The sequence below is a fragment of the Panthera leo genome, chromosome B2, assembly GCF_018350215.1.
Source record: "Panthera leo isolate Ple1 chromosome B2, P.leo_Ple1_pat1.1, whole genome shotgun sequence".
In the NCBI taxonomy this organism is placed as follows: domain Eukaryota; kingdom Metazoa; phylum Chordata; class Mammalia; order Carnivora; family Felidae; genus Panthera; species Panthera leo.
Window position 1 is genome coordinate 2,162,876 of NC_056683.1, and position 19,353 is coordinate 2,182,228.

A 19,353-nucleotide genomic window follows, 5' to 3' on the forward strand; every position below is an offset into this window, starting at 1 on the left:
ATTTGAGACGCCCCAGGTAAATAGTCACCAACACAGAGAAGCGTCTTTTAACAGACCTAGACTCTCCCACCGACCTGACCCAGGGAAGGCATGCTCCCATAACTGCCCTGCCTGTGTCTCCTACAGACGTGACTCGAGCAGCATCCCAATGACCACACTCCTCCAGGGTGGGAGATGTGGCCACTTCCTCAGTGGTTGACAGTTTCTGGAAAACAGTGAGACTGTCCCACTCAAGGCAGATTCTCTGTGAAAGTAACCCCATTTTAGGACCCAGAGTGAAGGGCAGACCTAACCCTAGGCAGAGGCACTGGCCAAATGTGCCCAAATGGGTCAACTAAGGAGACTCTGGGAGCAGGGTGGGAAGGAGCCAAGGTCTAACAGTAGATGTGAGATCTCTCACTGGCCCCCTGCTGAGGAGGGTGACAGCCGTTATGGGGGTCAGGCATCCACATATGAAGGGCAAAAACCCAGAGATGAGGTGGAGCAGAGAAGCAAGCTGCCCAGAGTGATAGGAGCCTTTTCCCGGGCCTCCTTTTAGGACCAGGGCCTGCGATCATTACTCACCAGACCACCCTGCCACACGGGTGACAAAACAAAAATCTCATGTCACTGGTTATATGTGGTTATCGTAAAGTTTTGGGGCACTTTAAAACCTTACGTTACATCTACCTTACATACATCTGTGTGCAGAATTCAAAGGAAAATTACACAAAGTACACATTTATGCAAGAACATGGTCTTTTAAAGCCATAAGCAAATATAAAATGTACTCTAGATGAGATCCAAAACATCACTGCACATATAATAGAACTAAAATTCATATCAGCATGAGAAGAAAACTTATGGATTATTATCAAAAAGCATAGCATAGGTGGGGCACCTGAGTGGCTCAGTCAGTTAAGCATCTAATTTCAGCTCAGGTCACGATCTCACAGTTCATGAGTTTGAGTCCTGCGTCGGGCTCTGTGCTGACAGCTCAGAGCCTGGAACCTGCTTTGGATTCTGTGTCTCCCTCTCTCTCTGCCCCACCCCTGCTTACGTTCTCTTTCTGTCTCTCAAAAATGAATCAACGCCAAAACAAAAAAAGAAGGAAAAGAAAAAGCATAGTACAGAAACATAATTTCTAACCCACTAAAAAAGGTTGGGGAAAATGGTGTGCTTTTTAGTCAGGACAACACAGCGACTTCACACTTCATCTTCACATACATGGAGTGATAAAAATAAAAATTACTCTAGGGGCAGCTGGGTGGCTCAGTCGGTTAAGCGTCCGACTTCAGCTCAGGTCACGATCTTGCGGTCTGCGAGTTCGAGCCCCGCGTCGGGCTCTGGGCTAATGGCTCAGAGCCTGGAGCCTGCTTCCGATTCTGTGTCTCCCTCTCTCTCTGCCCCTCCCCCGTTCATGCTGTGTCTCTCTGTATCTCAAAAATAAATAAACGTTAAAAAAAAAAAATAAAATAAAAAAATAAAAATTATTCTAAAACAAGTCTGTGCTAAAAAGACAAGACAAACATCTCTGTGGACCAGAAAGGGAACAACACCACAGAATGGGAGCTACAGTGGAAGCCATGGGCCAGGTTCTAGCTCACAGCTCGTGCCAGAGTCTGGGTGGGACACAGACACACACACAAGCACGTGGACAGCACGGCGGCCAACAACCCTGTGGGGACACCTGTGATGACACTGATGGTCTGTGTTTCCCCGCATGACACTGGAGCCCCGGTTCTGGGGTGGGAGTGGGGCACAGGTAATGAGAGAATTGCTAAGGAAGGGGAGAGCGTGAAGCAGATCGGAAGGAACTCAAAACGGACCCAGACATGAAAATTTCAAAACGTGAATGGAATGCTAGGAAAGAGGATTAACAAAGTCATCACTTGGAACATGAATTCAACCCAGATGAAATTATTCTCATCAAAAATCCTGAAAAGATTAAAGATCCCTAAAACAGACAACTGATGTCATAGTATGCACATCACATAAACACAGAGTTAGGAAATAAAATCAGCAAAAATGGAACAAGAGTAGACAGCATAAAAACTGGATAGAGATTTTAAAAGTGGATAAACCAGAGTCCGAGAGAATAAACTGGAACATAACAGGACTCCCCTGGGATGTACCACAGAGACAAAGACATAATAGATGTGAAAAAGCAGTTAAGCAAAATGAACAGATGATAAATAGGTCCTAACCGGTGTGTTCTGGGAGTTCCAGAAGAAAATACGTAAGGAATAAAACAAAAACAAAAACCCACATTATTTAAAGAACTGATAGCTGAGAATTTTCCAGAACTGAAGAAAAACAAGGGTCCTTAGAGCAACAGGGCATTTATGGGCAAAGGAAGATGAGTAAAAATAAAACCCTAACAGGACACGCTTTTTAGTGACACTTCATCTTATAAAGGTTAAGAGTAAATGTAAACACTACTAATAAGAAAAGATGGAATTCCTAAAAATGTCACAAAAGCATTGAGACTGACAGGAGCCTTTTGCTAGCGAATTACAGCAGTTACAAGAGTAGCTACTAGAGGCGGCAGGACCAGCAGAAACTTCAAAACCTGAGGAAAAAACCTGTCATTCCGAATTTTACTCTAGCTGAACTGGGATTAGAAAGGAAGGGCAAAATTAGGGTGTTTTCAGATAAGCAAAGACGAAGTCTACACACAAAGCGCCTGAAGTAGTTATTAAAGAATGAACTTCAGGAAGACCGACCGAACCCACAGGAAAGGGATGTGAGAGAATGTTGCCTCGATAACTGATATGTCAGGAAATCTCGTAAATTTCCTATGAAAAAAATTGATTTCGCATTTTATTTTTAAAGTTGACTTTTGTTTATTTTGGAGATAGAGGGTGAGTGGCGGGAGGGGCAGAGAGAGAGGGAGGCAGATTCCCAAGCAGGCCTGATGTGGGGCTGGAACTCAGCAACCGTGAGATGATGACCCGAGTCGAAATCAAGATTTGGCCGTTTAACCGACTGAGCCACCCAGGTGCCCCTGATTTCACATTTTAAAACGACACTGGTTTTGGGGTGCCTGGGTGGCTCAGTCGGTTAAATGTCCGACTTCATTTCGGCTCAGGTCACGATCTCACGGTTCATGAGTTCAAGCCCTGTGTCAGGGTCGGCACTGACAGTGTGGAGCCTGCTGGAGATGCTCTCACTCTCTGCCCCTCCCCCACGCCTTCTCTTTCTCTCAAAATCAATAAGCAAACACTAAAAACAAGTCATGTGCTCTCAATGTATAGTTAATCCCATGGGAGGTTTTCCAAAGTGGTCTAAGGGATGTACACCGATACTGACTTTGTTGCTATCAGACTTCTTTACAGAGACTTGAAGACATGGGTTATTCAAGAAACTGTGCTCCTTAGCAGAACTTAGAATTCAGGTGACTACAGCCATTTACTTTCCAGGAGCTGTGTGATCAGATGGCCCACACTATCCCAACATCTACAGTGGCTGTATTGAAGTGTGCAGTTTCGTATTGTTTTAAAAATTATTCTGACTTCACATGCCATTTGTAGATTGTACGTACCACACTTAGAGTTTAAATTACCAAATTTTGAAACTGCCCAAGGACTTAAAAGTTCTGAATATCGAACTTTAATTTCCCCACAGAATAAAACCTAAACTCATCTGTTGAGTATATAAGCCCTTCGTGATCCACTGGGTTCTTGACTTTAGCTGGCTACACATGCAAATCACCTGGAAGGTTGGAAAAAAAAAAAAAAAGTCCATGCTCGGGCCTCACCACAGTCCAACTGAAAGCCAATTTCTGAGGGTGGGGCCCAGGCACATATATTTTTAAAGTCATCCAGATGCACAGTGAAGGTTAAAAATGTCTCTGCCTACCTTTTCAGTTTCATTTCCTATAACTTTCCATCTTCCTCATTTTTATACCCCAACAGTACTCAGGAATTAAGAACACGGGTCCTGGAGACAGACTATATTTAAATCGCACATCTGCCATTTACTGGCATGATAGTCTGGTGTCATTTTAGGATACAAGCTGCTGACCCTTCCTACCCAAAAGTCTCCAAGAGCAGCAGTGATCCGCAGGCCTGAATCATTAATCATAATGATCAGCTTATATCTTCAAGAAAAGGACAGGCTCTGTTCAGTTTACAAGAATTTGTTACACATATGGGTAAGATGCCCATTAATTGGCTAATACAATAAAGTTTTGACCTTCACACAGCAAGCTTCAGTTCTTTAGGAAAACCCTATGTCAAACACCTTAATTTGGAAAACATGAATTTCACACTCCTACCTATATGTAAGAAGTACCCTGCATCCTTTAAGTCTTCCCTCAGCATAACAAAGAAGACAACAAAGAGAAAGCATAACTCATGTTGTGTAGACACTATTTCTAACAATGACACTCCATTTTCCCTTGGGAAGAGTGGGCGTCACTTCCACCCATGAGATGTACGAATGCTCCAACTCTGAACCCTGGATTCCTTGTTCCAGCCAGGAGAGGAGTGAGAGCAAGTCTGTTGTCTTTCCAGCACCTCCCAGGGCTTTAGGACAAGTGACCTCTCTTCATCCCTCCCTTCCTTCCATTACCATTCAAAACTGCCCTACTTTTGGCCCTCACAATGTTGACTTAAGCTACAGCAAGTCTTCAAGGTGGTCTTTCTTCTCCTTCTCCAATCTGGCTAATGTCCAGCTTACGCAGCACCTGTTAGTTCCTAATCAAAAACCAAAAAAGAGAGCAAGCGGGCGAGGAATGCACAATTTCTCAGGCTCTCACTTTGTTCTGACCACCTTGTTGGCACTGCTCCTCTCAGCCAAGGAGCTGATCTCTGATCCTGTGTTATCCCTCTGCTTGGACTTCATCGCTCACCTTTACTGAGCATTCCCTAGGGCTGGGATTCTCGCAGGACCCAGAGGTGGGTCTTACACACAGTAAAGTTAAAGATGTATGGACTCCTTACCTGGTCCCACACAGCCCTGTGTTCTGGCCCCTGACGGCCTTCTCTCTGCTCTTCTGTCTCTTCATGTTCCAGTCACTCTGGCCTTCTTTCAAACCCATTTCTTTCCCACTTGGTTTTGCACATGCTGTTAGGCCTGCCTTGCTTTTCCATCTATGGCTAGTTTCTACTTTTAGGATTTAGCTCCCATATTACTTCCTCAAAAAGGCTTTCTCTACCTTCTTCCCCCATATGCAGTCTGTTATGGTACATTCATTTGTGTGTTTATTTAATGCCTCTGTCACCAGACTATTGTAAGATCCGTGAAAGCCAGAATCACGTCTGCTTTGTTCACTATACCTACCGCCTTGCATGGTGCCCAGCACGTAATAAGTATTCGACATGTATTTATTGAATGATGAATGATTCTAAGGTCTCCAGGGGAGCCATACGCCCCAAGTGTCAACACTAACCACAGTCCTGTTGGTGTTGAGGGTCCTGAGATTCACCCTTAAGCTGGATCTCCATGGGTTGAAGCTGGAGATATGTTGCTTCCTTAGCTGGATCCAGAGGCACCGATGTCTCAGAAAGCACTTCCTGTGCACAGGTCTGGGTTGAAACCTGAGAACAAGCAGGCTCGTCTGGGCATCTGAAGGGCCCACAGTGTACATGATCCCAAGAGCCCACAAAGGATCAGCCTGATGCCCGCGCCCAACCATCCCCGCACTGAGCACAGGCCCTTTTTCTACCTGCTGGCCTGGTTCATCCAGTTCCTTCTCCAGATCCTCCAGCACGGCCACGGCCTGCTCCCCGCTCTCCGGGTGATGCTCCCGCACCCAGGCCTGGAGCTCCTCGGGCAGGATGGTCAGGAACTGCTCCAGCACCACCAAGTCCAACATCTGCTCCTTGGTGCGTATCTCAGGCCTTAACCACTCACAGCAGAACACCCAGAGCTGGCTCAAGGCCTCGCGGGGCCCAGGGGTCTCCTTGTAGCAGAACTGTCGGAAGCGCTGGCGGAATACCTCCTGGTGGTTTGGGCTGCTCCACTGTGGGCCAGTCGCCTGAACCTTGGCAGGCCATTTTTTGTTGTTTCCTCCGAAGAGTCCCTCTGACTCCTCAGGAGGCCGTGGAAGGAGTACTCCAGCCATTCCAGCTCCGATAGTCAGAGGCGGGGGGCAACAAGTGTGTTACCTTTCAGGACACACTCCTGAGGTTACAAAAACCACTGTTAAGAAGAGAGACACACATAGACACACATGCACACACACACACACACACGCGCGCGCGCGCTCATTGATTAAATACATGACTCACTAAGTCTAAAGTTTCTGTTCAGAAGACAAAGAAGGCTCCACCCAAAATTAAAGAGAATTGAAAAAATATGTTTAAAATAATTCAAACCTTTTTCCAAACATAAGGAATGTTTGTCAAACAGCATTTTTGATAATACTGAGAATATTGTTGGATCTCTGCTTTCCAAAAATAACGCCAAAATAATTGATAATACCAAACTGAATTTATTGCTATGAGTGCTAGCACTACCTTGGCAGAGTCTTAGTAAATCTCCCAGGGAGGAAGGCAAAGTCAGGATTTTTATGAGGTTTCGGGAGTGTAAGGCACATTTCTTGAGGCAGGATACAGATTGGGCAGGGATCATGACACGACAGTTTAGAGGTGAAAGTTTTGAGTTGAGGGTTTCAAAAAGTCTGGATCTTATCCATTGAAAGCTGAGACTCATTTAAGTGGATTTTTTGAGGGGTCATTTCTTGAAGTAAATACTATTTTTTGCGACTTTATCTTATAGGGCAAGAATTTCCTGGAATAGTAATGTCATGTTCATAAAGACAGCGGAATGAAGTGTCACATCTAGTGAAGACAAATGAATAGTAAAATCACCTTAATGCAGGCAGTAGGCTGTGTGGGTGCAGATGGTTTGTTTTCCACGTGGTGGCAGGGCCTGTGCGTTTAAGTGAATGTGGACTAATTCACGGGCACGGTGGGCAGTGGTGAAGGACCTGGGCTTGAATCCTGTCGTGTTCTCTTATGCGTATGGCTTAACCTCTCTAAACCTGTATTTCGCCCTCTGTAAACATATCTTACCTTTTTTTAAACGTATTACTTTGGAATACCTTTAAAGAAAATTTCCAAAAATGGAACAGAAAAGTCCTGCACCTTCACCCAGCTTCCCCTGGTTAACATCTTACACAACCACGGCCCGGTAACAGGACAACGTGGGTAGGGTGGTTTGGAGCGCCTACGGCCGGCAGTAACTCGGAGCCTGGCCCCCGTGAGTCCTCGGTGAGGGCCGCAGTCTCGGCGGGGAGCGGGTCCTCTCGGGAGCCCCGCCCCGCGCAGCCCCGCCCCGCTCTCTGGGCACAGGGCTCAGGCCCACAAGGAGGCCGTCTGTCGCCTGCCGAACACCTGCCCCACTGGGCATCCTTTACACCCTTCCCACCTCCCCCGCCCTAACGAGGGATTTAGGGGGTTCTCCGTTGTAGGGATCATTCAGAATAAAGGACACAGGGACTTCTAGGAGTTGACACCTTCCGAAGAGGAAGATCCCGCGGGGAGCTGAGCAGCCGGACCGCAAACACCTTTCCCGTCACCCGGCCGCCCGGCCCCGCCGGCCCCGCGTCCACGAGCAACCGCAGCGGTCCCCTCAGGCCAGGGTGGTCCTCACAGACCCTGCCGGGCAGGGGGACTCTTCCCTACCCCCCCTTGCCGACCTGGGAGTCCCCGGTCGCGGTACGGCGCTCTCCGGACGCGAGCCTTAACCGGGCCGGGGGAAGGCGGCCGTGCCGCCGGAGATGTGCGCCCGCGAATCCCACCCGGCCGGCGTCGCTTCCGGCGGCCCCGACCGTCCGCGCACGCCTGCGGCGGCGGCGACCACTCCCGACGCTCAGGCTGGGAGCAGGCGAGCCGGGATGTTGCGGGGCCGGGACGTGAGGGGGCGGGGCTTCGGGGCATGAGGGGCGGGGCGCCGGGACGTGAGGGGCGGGGCGTCGGGGCGCGAGGGGGCGGGACGTGAGGTGCCGGTGCATGAAGGGGCGGGGCGCCGGGAGGTGACGGAGTGGATCCTGGAGGCAGGGCGCGGCCCTCAGGCACTTGCAGGGGCGGGGAGCCGGCAGCCCGCCCGGGAGGTTGGGGCCTGTGGGAATTTGCTTCGTGACCCTCCCGGTGTTAAGGGGATCGAGCGCCGCCGCCTCGCTCTCCCAGGAGCCTGCCTCCCCGGCCGCGTCCTCTGCTCTCCGAGCCGAGTGCTGTGAACGTTGACACACCTCCCAGGCAGACACTTGGCTCAGCAGCAGGACGGCCGTCGGAGGGGAAGCTGAGGGGCTTCCTCAGCGTGCGGAGCGCTGTCGTGCGTCTTGCTCGCGGCGTGGGGACCTGCTCGAGCCACCCGGTGTGGCCTGCACGCGAGGGACTCCGCTCCGCGCTGGGTTCCCTACCGTGTGGCCGCGCTCGGTGCCGCACAGCCGGAGACCCCTGTGCTCGCGTTAAAGAGACGTGATTTCTGGACTTACTGTACGTACTGACATTTCAAGATAAAACCGCTACAGGGCCCTTTGAAGTGTGTTGGGTAGAACTGAATGCCCAGACGGTGTAGTGTTGCTGCGAGCTGCTCAGTACCAGTTATGTGCCAGGAAGACAGGGTTACACGAGGGCTCTCGGCCCAAGCTTGGTCGGCCCAGTGCTCAACAGCTTCTGGTAGGGGGTCGGAATCCCGAGTTCTCCAACTATTAGTTAAACTAAACTCACTGCCTCTACAAACTGGAGGTGATAGTACTTCATACCGCATTGCTATTGCAACTCTTAGTAACTTGACGTTTTTATACGGACTGCAGTAAAAATCGCTTAGGAACTGAATTTCTTACCTCTAGGTAAGAATCCTTACTGCCCTGTTCTAGGCAGTGAGCTCCTTGAGGCTATGCTCATTTTTGTGTTACTGAGCTTCTGCAGAAGGGGAGTTCATTTGTTCCAGGGGTTTTAACCCCTGGGTGACTGGTACAGAGAATGAATGACACAGACACTACAAAAGGGTTAAGAAAATCGGAATCCCAGGCAGAAAACAGGGTACTGGAAAAATTTAACAGATGTTGGGCTGCAGCTAATACAAAAAGCTTCCACTTTGGAGGTTAAGTTGGTGGGTGGAGTGGGAGGCAGAGAAGCACCTAGGTGCTTTTGCTAAAGGACTAGCAGAGAACCTGCCTAAAAGGGAACAAATGAATAGGACTTCAGTGTTGAGCAGGCAAACATAGATGATCTGTGACAAAGCAGTCGCCCTTGTAAGAACTGAGATATATTGAAAACATGGTTATGATTGAACTGAAGACTGATGGCATTAACAGGGGGGCTGGTGTTGAGGGTATTCCAGAGCTTGAGATGTGTGAGAATGAGCACCTGCCCTGGTGGGGAAAGAGGTTAGAGAAGGAAAGCACATCTCCTCTGGCTTTCTCTCTCAGCAATTCTAAATCCTCTGTGCCTGAGCCAGTTGCTGCAAGACAGAGAACTGTTAGCTGGGATTTGATTGCTTTTCTTTGATTTTGCTTTCTTCCTTTTAAATTCTGTTCTCTTTCTTATCCGGTACCCAGTTTGTCCTCACCAAAGACTTTCTCTTCCTGGGGCAGAAGTATTATTTCTGGAAGATTATCAGCATCTAGATGACAGGGATATATCTTAATCTTCCTTTTTATTATCTGCTGAGTTTGTATGCAGATGCTTAACAAATAGGTTTTTAGTTGGTTGGTTGATATTAAAGCCTGAAAAATTTGAGGACATTGTGGAGGGAAAAGGTAGGAAAAGCTATCTGTATAGCTTTACAAAAGCATTACCTAAGCCTGAGAACAAGATTTTATTTTGTGGTGTTGTAATGAAGTCTTATACAAAACTAGGGTATGTGACAATTGTATCTGGGAAATGTTAAGGTTTCTCTGCATTAGGAATTCTCCCAAAAGATTCAGAAGAATATTTCTGAACCACAGATCCATTCAAGATCATGATGGCTAAGGAGTTAAAGGGGTTAGTAACCTTGACCCCTAAGATACAGTCTCCAAAAGCCAACTAACCCCTATTAATAAAAGAAGGGGGCCAGACTAGGGTGCAAGAATCCTGGCAACAATGGAGTAAGTCTATTGACCAGAACTTTTGCCAGTGCGCTAGGTAGTAATGTTAGTGGGAAATGAATGCCTGGGCCCCTGAGTCAACTCCAGGAACTTTGCTGTTAGTGGCTGTGGTTCAAGATACACATTAAGGAGCAGATTCTAAAGGTGCTGCTGCTTAAGTAGTTCTTGACCATCCTGTCCAAAGAGCTCCAAGCCCGTGTGCACAAGAAGCATCCACAATGTGGAGGAAATGGGTGTACTAGGAAGTTTTAGGGAAGGAGTTTGACGTTCTAGACACTGGATAAGAAAAGAGCTATAATCTGGGTAGGACAGTTGAGGTGCACAAGGGTGCAAAACTGGAATGAGTAGATCATTACTGAGCTAAAACCTCTGTGGTTCCAAGTCTGTCTCTTACTCTTTGCTATCTGCTTTCCTGTACTTGGGCTTCAGGTTCCTGGGTCTGCTGTTCTGTGTCCCTTGGTTACACTACTTGTGATGTATTTTCTGAAGTTCTATTTCCAATTCCCAGTGTGGTTCCCTCACAAGCTCAACTGGATCCAATTTTCTCCAGGTCCTACCTTATTGCCTTAGACATGAAATGTCTTTTAAAGAGAATAGTGGACCACAAGTCTTAGAGTTTCCAACTCTGGCTTATGGAAAGCCAACTATGCCACGAATCTCAGAGATTCAGTGTGCTACCAGAAAGGGATAAGAGCAGAATTCACCTTTGGCCAGAGCATCTCTCCAGAGTACTTCTGACACCCACTTTTTATTTGTTAAAGGTGTAGTCAGGAAGTAAAACAATGGATACTTTTATTCTGGCCTGGGGTGGTCAGTGAAGGTTTCATGGGAGTCATTGAACTTTAAATGGACAGTGGGTGGGCCTTAGAACAGGGAAGGAGAATCATCTAGGGAGCAAGAACTTAGAAAATTGAGTGATCTGTGTATGTCCTCCATAAAACTTACTAAAATGTAACTGAAACACTTAAGTAAACTCCTCAGCCTTAATGAGACTTATTGAATCAGCAGAGAATAGTAATAGCTTATTGAAATGTGGAAACTGGACTCTCTCACTGGCTTAATAACTTCTCACACTCCAGTGTTAAGGTATTTGTGACTCTGTTAAATGAGAAATGGAGACATGGATGCTTGAAGTCCCTTGTGCTGACTTGAAATGTTGAGGATCTCCTGTATTTAGTACATTCCCAAATCACTGTAGATCTGGCTCTATCCCCCTTGGTAAAAACTCTGACCATGGCTTGTTTCGGCACCATCTTCCGTACTGAATGAAACTTTCCCCTGGTTTTTATTTAACTGTTCATTCTGCTTTTCTCAGATTTCTATTGGAGCATATTATTATTTTAAAAATTTATTTATTGATTTTTTTAAATTTAAATTCAAGTTAGTTAACATACAGTGTAGTCTTGCCTTCAGGAATAGAAGTCAGTGATTCATCTCTTACATCTGACACCCAGTGCTCACCCCAAAAATGCCCTCCTTCCGATTCTGTGTCTCCCTCTCTCTCTGCCCCTCACCCGTTCATGCTCTGTCTCTCTCTGTCCCAAAAATAAATAAAAAACGTTGAAAAAAAAATTAAAAAAAAAAATGCCCTCCTTAATGCCCATCACCCATTTAACCCATCCCCCAACCCTCTTCCTCCAGCAATCCTGTTTGTTCTCTGTATTTAAGAGTCTCTTATGGTTTGCCTTCTTCTGTTTTTATCTTATTTTTCCTTCCCTTCTCCTATGTTCATCTGTTGTGTTTCTCAGACTCCACGAGTGAAATCATGATATTTGTCTTTCTCTTATTTCGCGTAGAATACCCTCTAGCTCCATCCACGTTGTTGCAAATGCAAGACTTCATTCTTTTTCATCGCCTGGTAGTATTCCATTGTGTATATATATACACCACATCTTCTTTATCCATTCATCAGTTGATGGGCATTTGGGCTCTTTCCATAATTTGGCTATTGTTGATAATGCTGCTATAAACATTGGGGTGCATGTTTCCCTCTGAACCAGCACTCCTGCATCCTTTGGATAAATAACTATAGTACAACTGCTGGGTCGTAGGGTAGTTCTAGTTTTAATCTTTTGAGGAACCTCCATTCTGTTTTCCAGGGTGGCTGTACCAGTTTGCATTCCTACCAATAGTGCAAAAGGGTTCCCCTTTCTCCACATCCTCACCAACACCTATTGTTTCCTGAGTTGTTAATTTTAGCCATTCTGATGGGTGTGAGGTGATATCTCATTTTGGTTTTGATTTGTATTTCCCTGATGATGGGTGATGTTGAGCATTTTTTCATGTGTCAGTTGGCCATCTGGATGTCTTCTTTGGGAAATTGTCTATTCATGTCTTTTGCCCATTTCCTCACTGGACTAGGTTTTTCGGGTGTTGAGTTTGGTAAGTTCTTTAAAGTTTATTTGTTTTGAGAGAGAGAGAGAGAGAGAGAGAGCGAGCGAGAGCATGTGTGCGCTAGCATGAGTAAGGGAGGGACAGAGAGGGAGACAGAATCCCTAGCAGGCTCTACACTGTCAGTGTGGAGCCCAATGTGGCTCTTCAACTCATGAACCTTGAGATCACAACCTGAGCCGAAACCAAGAGCCAGATGCTTAACCAACTGAGCCACCTAGGTGACCCTATTGGAGCATGTGATTATCAATGGCTGTTGTCCCCACTTTTTCCAGTTCATGGTCTCTCCCTCCTCAGTCCCTCTAATAATGTTTCACTGATTCTTGGTGATGGATTTACTCTAACACCTCATAGGTCTCATTAATTCTCTCCTATTTGTGTTCATTCAACTTCCAATTCCACATTTTCCTTTGATTCTCTTCTCATTCTTTTCTCATCCTTATAATGGGTAGAATAATCTAGTAAAGAAATAGGATTTGGGGTCAGAATATCTGGTACCGGGGTCTGTGACTTAGCAGACATTTTAGGGACAATGCACCAGCAGACAATGCTCTTTATTCTTTCTGTAAAGATTCCTAGTGTGGTCATTTCCTCTCCACGTTTATTGCTATGTAACAAACTACCCCAAAATGTACCATCTTAACACAAACCCCTGATTTCTGTGGGTCAGGAATTTGAAGGGGCTTAGCAGAATGTTCTGGTTCAGGGTATTCTTAAGAGGTGAGGATTCTCGAAGGGTATTCTCAAAAGGTGCCTAGATGGCTCAGTTGGTTGAGCGTCTGACTTTGGCTCAGGTTGTGATCTCATGGTTCGTGAGTCTGAGCCCTGCACGGGGCTCACTGCTGTCAGCATGGAGCCCGCTTTGGATCCTGGGATCCTCTGTCTCCCTCTCTCTTACCCACTCACCTTTTCTCTCAAAAATAAATAAACATTAAAAAAAAAAGAGGTAGCGGTCAAGATGTTGGCTGGGCTGCAGTTATCTGAAGAAATCTAAGGATTTGCTTTCAAGTTGCTTCCCTCACATGACTATTGGCAGGATGTCTCAGTTCTTTAACATGTGGACCTCTCCATGGGGTTGCCCGAGTGTCCTCACAGTATGGCAGCTGGTTTCTCCCAAAATGAGTGATCTAAGAGAAAGTCCAAGGAGGCTGCAGTGCCTCCTATGATCTAGTTTCATACCGCCACTTCCACCATATTCTGATTTTTTTGGACGTATGTCACTAGATTCAGTCAAGACTCAAGGGGAGGGAAATTAGGCTCCATCTTTTAGATGGAGTTGTGCCAAAGAATTTGTGGTTATATTCTAAATCACTACAGGTGAGTTTCTTAACCTCTATGAACTTCTGTTTCTTCACCTCTAAATGAGGGACGAAAATAAGATCTACCTTAGAGGAATGAATTATGAGGTGAAATGAAGATATCTTTCAAAAGTGCTTTATATATGGTATAACTCTTTAATGCTCTCATAATTTTACTGTCATTACTGCCAAAAATCTGTTGTTCTCATCTGTGTCCTGGATCTCTGCTGTGTGTTATCTCCCATCAACTGACCCAGTTACCTGTGCTTGATTTAGGTTAACCCATGGTACCCAGTCTGGGACATGATTAAATCATCCTTTGCTCTTTCCCTTAGGTGTCTCTCTCAGATAATAAGTTCTGTCTGTGCAATCTTTTTACTTTAGGTGACAGAAATAGTACCAATAAGAAGTTTGCTCTAAAGAAGCAAATATTTAGAGAAATACATCCACATAGGCAGTACCAGCTAAATAATCTGCAGGGCTAGTGCAAAATGAAAATGTGAGGCCCCTTGTTCAAAAAGCAGGAAAAACATATTGTTAAAGATATTAAATATAAAACCTTTTTGTCTTTCACCATCTGCTGTCTTGTAACTCACCAGTTGTGTTTTTTTTAATTTAATATTATTTTAAGTAAATAAAAATTAAAATTTTGAGTTTTGCTGTTCACCTTAATATTGTACAATGTCAGTTTTATTTAGTTTTTAAATTTTCATTTCATTTCATCTCATTTCATTTTGGCTCCATGGCCAACATGGGGCTTAAACTCAATGACCCCAAGATTAAGAGATGTGGGGCACCTAGCTGGTTCAGTCAGTAGAGCATGTGACTCTTGATCTCAGGGTCGTGGGTTCGAGCCCCACATTGGGGGTAGAGATTACTTAAAAAAAAGTCCCGTGCTCTACCAACAGGGCCAGCCAGGCCCCTCCACCCCCACCCCAGTACAATGCCAGTTTTAAATGCAAGTATAAAAGCATCTGGAATTATCAAATCACACACAATTAATATCTTGTAGCTCCTATGTGCATATGTATTTCAGATCTGTAGTAACACCGTACAAAGGTGACTCCTCGCTTTCTTACAGGTACACATTCTATCAGAACTCTACCTTTAGCTTTGTTTGTTTGTTTATTTTTGAGAGACACAGAGTGTGAGTGGGGGAGGGGCAGAGAGAGAAGGCACAGAATCTGAAGCAGGTTCCAGGCTCTGAGCTGTCAGCAAAGAGCCCAGTGTGGGGCTCAAACTCACAAACCGTGAGATTATGACCTGAGCTGAAGTTGGAGGCTTAACTGACTGAGCCCCCCAGGGATCCCTCTACTGTTAGCTTTTGATAAGGAGGAAGAAAAAGAAAGGGTCATCGGGTTGCTGTCTTCCCTTTTGCTTCCTGCCATCATTTCTAGTAAGTGGCTGCCTAGCCCAGGGAAGTAACACAAATAAGAACGTGGTGGGGTTTCTTGTTCCTGTTTCTTAGACCCTGCCATTTGCCAGCATTCTGAATTATAAACAAATTATGGTTCCAGCAAGAAAGTATGGTCTCACCTGTCTGTCAGCACCCCAGCTACTCAGCTGCACATGTAACAGCTTACTTTGTAAATGTAGGGGCAAAGTTTCGCTCCTTCTACAGACGTTCTTTGGCTAGTCTAATAATTAAATTGACATAAGATAGACAAACAGGAGAAAAACTTAATTATGTGCATGTAGGAATCCCAAAGATGAGACCCCCTGGGCAATTGAGGTTTATGTGCCATTCCGAGTCAAGGAATGGGCCAGGGACCTGGGGCTTCAAAGGGTAGGAGGGTAATTCACAGGGCACTAAGAGCAGATGTTGGTAATCAGACGTTTGCCATGGCATGCAGTTAAGTCTTTCAGATGAAAAAGTTATGTCTAGTAATAGCTCCTTTTCTGGTACAGGCCCCCTATCTAAATTATCTTAGGTAGTTAATGGAGAGGTAAATGATTTTCCTGGTCTTCTGGGTCTTGATTGCCTTTGGCTCAAAAAAATCCACATGCCAAGTGGCGCACTTTGGGGCAGCCTATTCTGCCCCCCTTCGTAGTTACTTTGAATCTCACTAACTCCCATGAATCATGGATCCACTGGAATTTTGCGTTCTTGGGGGATTACAAACGCTACACCTGAATGGGAAGGCAAGACATACGCTCTGCGTAGGTGTATGCATTATTGTTCTGCTTTACTTATAGAACATGAGTTCAAAGATAAAATTTAGAATCTCAAGACTGTGACAACATAGCATATTAAACCAAGCTAAGGACTTTCCGGAAGTAGGACCCTTCTGAGTGCTAGGGCCCTGTGTGACTGCATAGGTATCACACCTTTGAAGCAAGCATTGCATATCTAGGAGACTCCATGGGGAGACTTACAGGGAAGGTAGTTGTGAAGAAGTCTTCCAACATACAGGTGATAAATGTAGGAGAAATTTCTCCTGGAACACAGGACAAAAACCTTGTAACTATGCTGAGTGTGAGAAAGCCTTTATTCAGCTTTCCCCCCTTTCTGAACATCAGAGAACCCACTTGGGGAAGAAACTGTATCACTGCAGTAAGTGGGAGAAAACCTTTATTCAATGCTTTCATCTTGGTGGTCACTTGAAAATCCATGCTAGAGTGAAGCCCTATAAATGTAAAATATGTAGGGCATGTGGGTGGCTCAGTCCGTTCAGCATTCAACTCTGGATTTCGGCTTAGGTCATGATCTCAAGGTTTCTGAGTTTGATCCCTGTGTTGGGCTTTGTGCTGACAGCGTGGAGCCTGCTTGGGATTCTCTCTCTCTTTCTCTCTTTGCCCCTCCCCGATCACTCTCTCTCTCAAAAATAAATGAACTTAAAAAGAAATGTAAAGACGGGTGCCTGGGTAGTTCAGTTGGTTTTGGCTCAGGTCATCATCTTGCAGTTTGTGAATTTGAGCCCCACGTTGGGCTCAGTACTGACAGCTCAGAGCCTGGAGCCTGCTTCAGATTCTGTGTCTCCTTCTCTCTCTCTGCCCCTCCCCCGCTCATGCTCTGTCTCTCAAAAAAAAAAAAAAAATGTTGAAAAGAAATGTAAAGAAAGGAAGAAAGAAAGGAAGAAAGAAAGAAAGGGAGAAAGAAAGAAGAAAGGGAGAAAGAAAGGAAGAAAGAAAGAAAGAAGGAAGGAAAGAAAGAAAGAAAGAAAGAAGGAAGAAAGAAAGAAAGAAAGAAAAAGAAAAAGAAAGGAAGAAACCATAAAGGATCAAGGTAGGTAACGCAGGCACCAGTACATGTAGCCTGGTCGAGTGGAGCCTGAAGCTCCGCAACCCTGCTCCCATGGCTGTACGGATGCTTGTCTCCCTGGCTGACTATTCATTTATTTAATCACGCCTGCCGACCTGTTTCGTGGAGCTCCCTCTGCAAAGCCCCCACGGGATCGCCGCCTCCGCCCTGCTCTCTGGCTGATGCTCTCACACCCGGGCCTGGAGCTCCGCGGGCACGATGGTCAGGATCTGCTCCTCGGCGGGACATCCGCCACTGCCGCCAGAGGCCCTAGAGTTGGGGCGGAGGCCTCCCAGGGTGCAGGCGTCCCCAGGTAACAGAAACGCCCAAAGTCAGGAGCAGCAGTGGCTACGTCCTGGTTGTTGGGGGTTCTTCCGGCACAGCACACATTCTTGGCTCCAAGCGCGGTCCTGCTCTTTCAGGGTCGGGAGCCAAGGCTGCAGCCACTGCGGGCTGTCACCGAGTCAACACGTATTAGGGCACAGGCTGGAGTATGTGGTAGGCTCTGCTTCGGGGAGACTGGCTTTGGGGGTGTTTTTCGGGCTACTCCTGAGCCAAGACGAGTCATTAGCGTACACAAATGCGAAAGGCTGCTGAAGGCTTTACTGGGGTTAAAGCTGACCCATCATCTGGAAACCCACCGAGTGAAGCACGGAAATACGAATTCCGAAGGAAAACGGGCGATGCCGGTGAATTCTGACGTCAAACCTGTAATGCGGAGAGAACGTGAAGCCTGACGACAGACGGACTGAAATGAAAATAGCAAACCGAGCACGCTGGGCTCTTCCAGTTCAAGCAAATGCGCGGGTGCGACTTCAGGTCACGACCAGAAAACGACCACACCGAGCGCGGGTGAGTGCCCGTGAGGACACGCTCCGGGGCCGCCCCGGGAGCCGCAGCCTCGCACAGCCGGCGCCAGAGGGGAGGCGACACCGGCAGAGGGCGTCCTCGCTCCCTCCCGGGCCTGCCGGGGCGGCGCACCTGCTGCTCCCAAACCGGCGTCTTCCCGGCGCCGCCGCCTTCATCTCGGAACTCCGTTCCTAAACCTCGGCAGCAGCCGGAGAGACGTGAGACCCGGGCGCTGCGGACATCAGCCGGGGCCGCCGGGCCGGCCCTCGGGGAGCGCACCGGCCTCACCGCCACCACCCCATCCGGCCGGAAGCGGCGTAGCCACCGAGGGCGGAAGCCGCCGGCTTCCGGCCTCTCTGGGAGACGCTCCTCTCGGTGGTGGCTTCGCGCGGCCGGGGGAAACCTCCCGCGGCCCCGAGGGTCGCAGCCCCCCTCTCGGCCTCTCTGGGACACGTTCCTCTCGGTGGTGGCCTCGCGCGGCCCCGAGGGGCGGCGCCGCGAATTTGAGGGGCTTGTGGTCGTTGTCCTTCGGGAAGGTTGAAGATGCTCGCGCCCCTGTCTCCTACTTTAAAGCTTCGGGTGCCCCGTCCCGTGGTGATACTGCCAGTCACGTGATCAAGGTTAGGGGCTGAGACCGAGCCCCGCAACGGCGCGCGTGTTTGCGCCCCGGTTCCCGCACGCCGGGAGCTTTGGGGCAGGACGCTCCCCGGCTCCGTTTCCTCCAGCCCGGAGCGGGGAAGAGGTACGGCGCTTGTCACGCCGTGGGCTGCGCTACACAGCACCTGCAGAAAAGAAACTCTGCGTTCAGTAGTCAAAACAAAACACCCCCAGTACAGGTATTGGGTTACTGAGATCCCATCAGGACATTTCTAATTCAAGGTAATTGAGAAACAAATGCTAAGTCATTTGTTATGAAGCCTATTTATTCGTGGAAGATTTTGTACATTAGATTATCATAATTCTACAAAGGACGTGGTTTGCTAGAGTTTTCACATAAAGATCTTATGCATGCAGTGGGATGTTAAAGCCTTATATCGTTTTTATCCCATTAGGGAAAATGTGCCTCGTCAAGCAGGTAAAAGAAGTCTAGCCAGATTTGCCTTTGTGTCCTGAAATCACTGGTGGAGTTCCTACTTGTTGGATTCCGGTCTCCACCCTCTGATGCCAACTCTCTCTACCCGGTCTTTTCTGGAGAGAAGAGCAGCCAGTGCGGATTCCCTCAGCCCTCTTCCACAATTGTCCGTAGCCGGAGACCCTCTTTCTGTCGAGAGAGCTGCAGTCTTGGTACGTTCACCCCAGGGAGGTGCCCCGACCCCCCCCCCCCCACATATGGGGCAGGAAGATCCTAGGTATGTTACTGTCTCCTCCAAACTCAAGTTTCAGTTCAATTTGACCACCTTTCCCTACCCCAGCTCCTGCCCAATTTATTTCTCCTCTCCTGTCTTGTTTGAATCTCTGGATTCTGGCCTCTTGCCTTGGAGGCTCTCCTGGTTTACCTCCTGGCAAGACCTCTGGACACAGATTTTGGTCTACAGATTGTAATGCTACCA

At 47.3% G+C, this 19,353-nt stretch overlaps 1 protein-coding gene and 1 long non-coding RNA gene across 2 annotated transcripts in view; both read right to left on the reverse strand.

The window, feature by feature from the left end:
- Positions 1-7,812, reverse strand: part of ZSCAN16 (zinc finger and SCAN domain containing 16) — a 29,289-nt gene extending 21,477 nt beyond the window's left edge. Inside the window, exons 1-3 of the mRNA XM_042937590.1 lie at positions 7,628-7,812; positions 5,651-6,108; positions 5,375-5,522 (exon numbers count right to left, since the gene is read on the reverse strand). Of these exons, the coding sequence (XP_042793524.1) occupies positions 5,375-5,522; positions 5,651-6,049 (547 nt within the window). The 5' untranslated portion in view covers positions 6,050-6,108; positions 7,628-7,812. The remainder of the gene's footprint in view (positions 1-5,374; positions 5,523-5,650; positions 6,109-7,627) is intronic.
- A 9,723-nt stretch (positions 7,813-17,535) lies between these two features.
- Positions 17,536-18,113, reverse strand: LOC122219466. The gene is made up of 2 exons (XR_006202386.1): positions 17,936-18,113; positions 17,536-17,662 (listed from the first exon to the last, which is right to left on the reverse strand). It is a non-coding gene; the product is annotated as an uncharacterized LOC122219466 (long non-coding RNA).
- Positions 18,114-19,353: the final 1,240 nt, after the last annotated feature.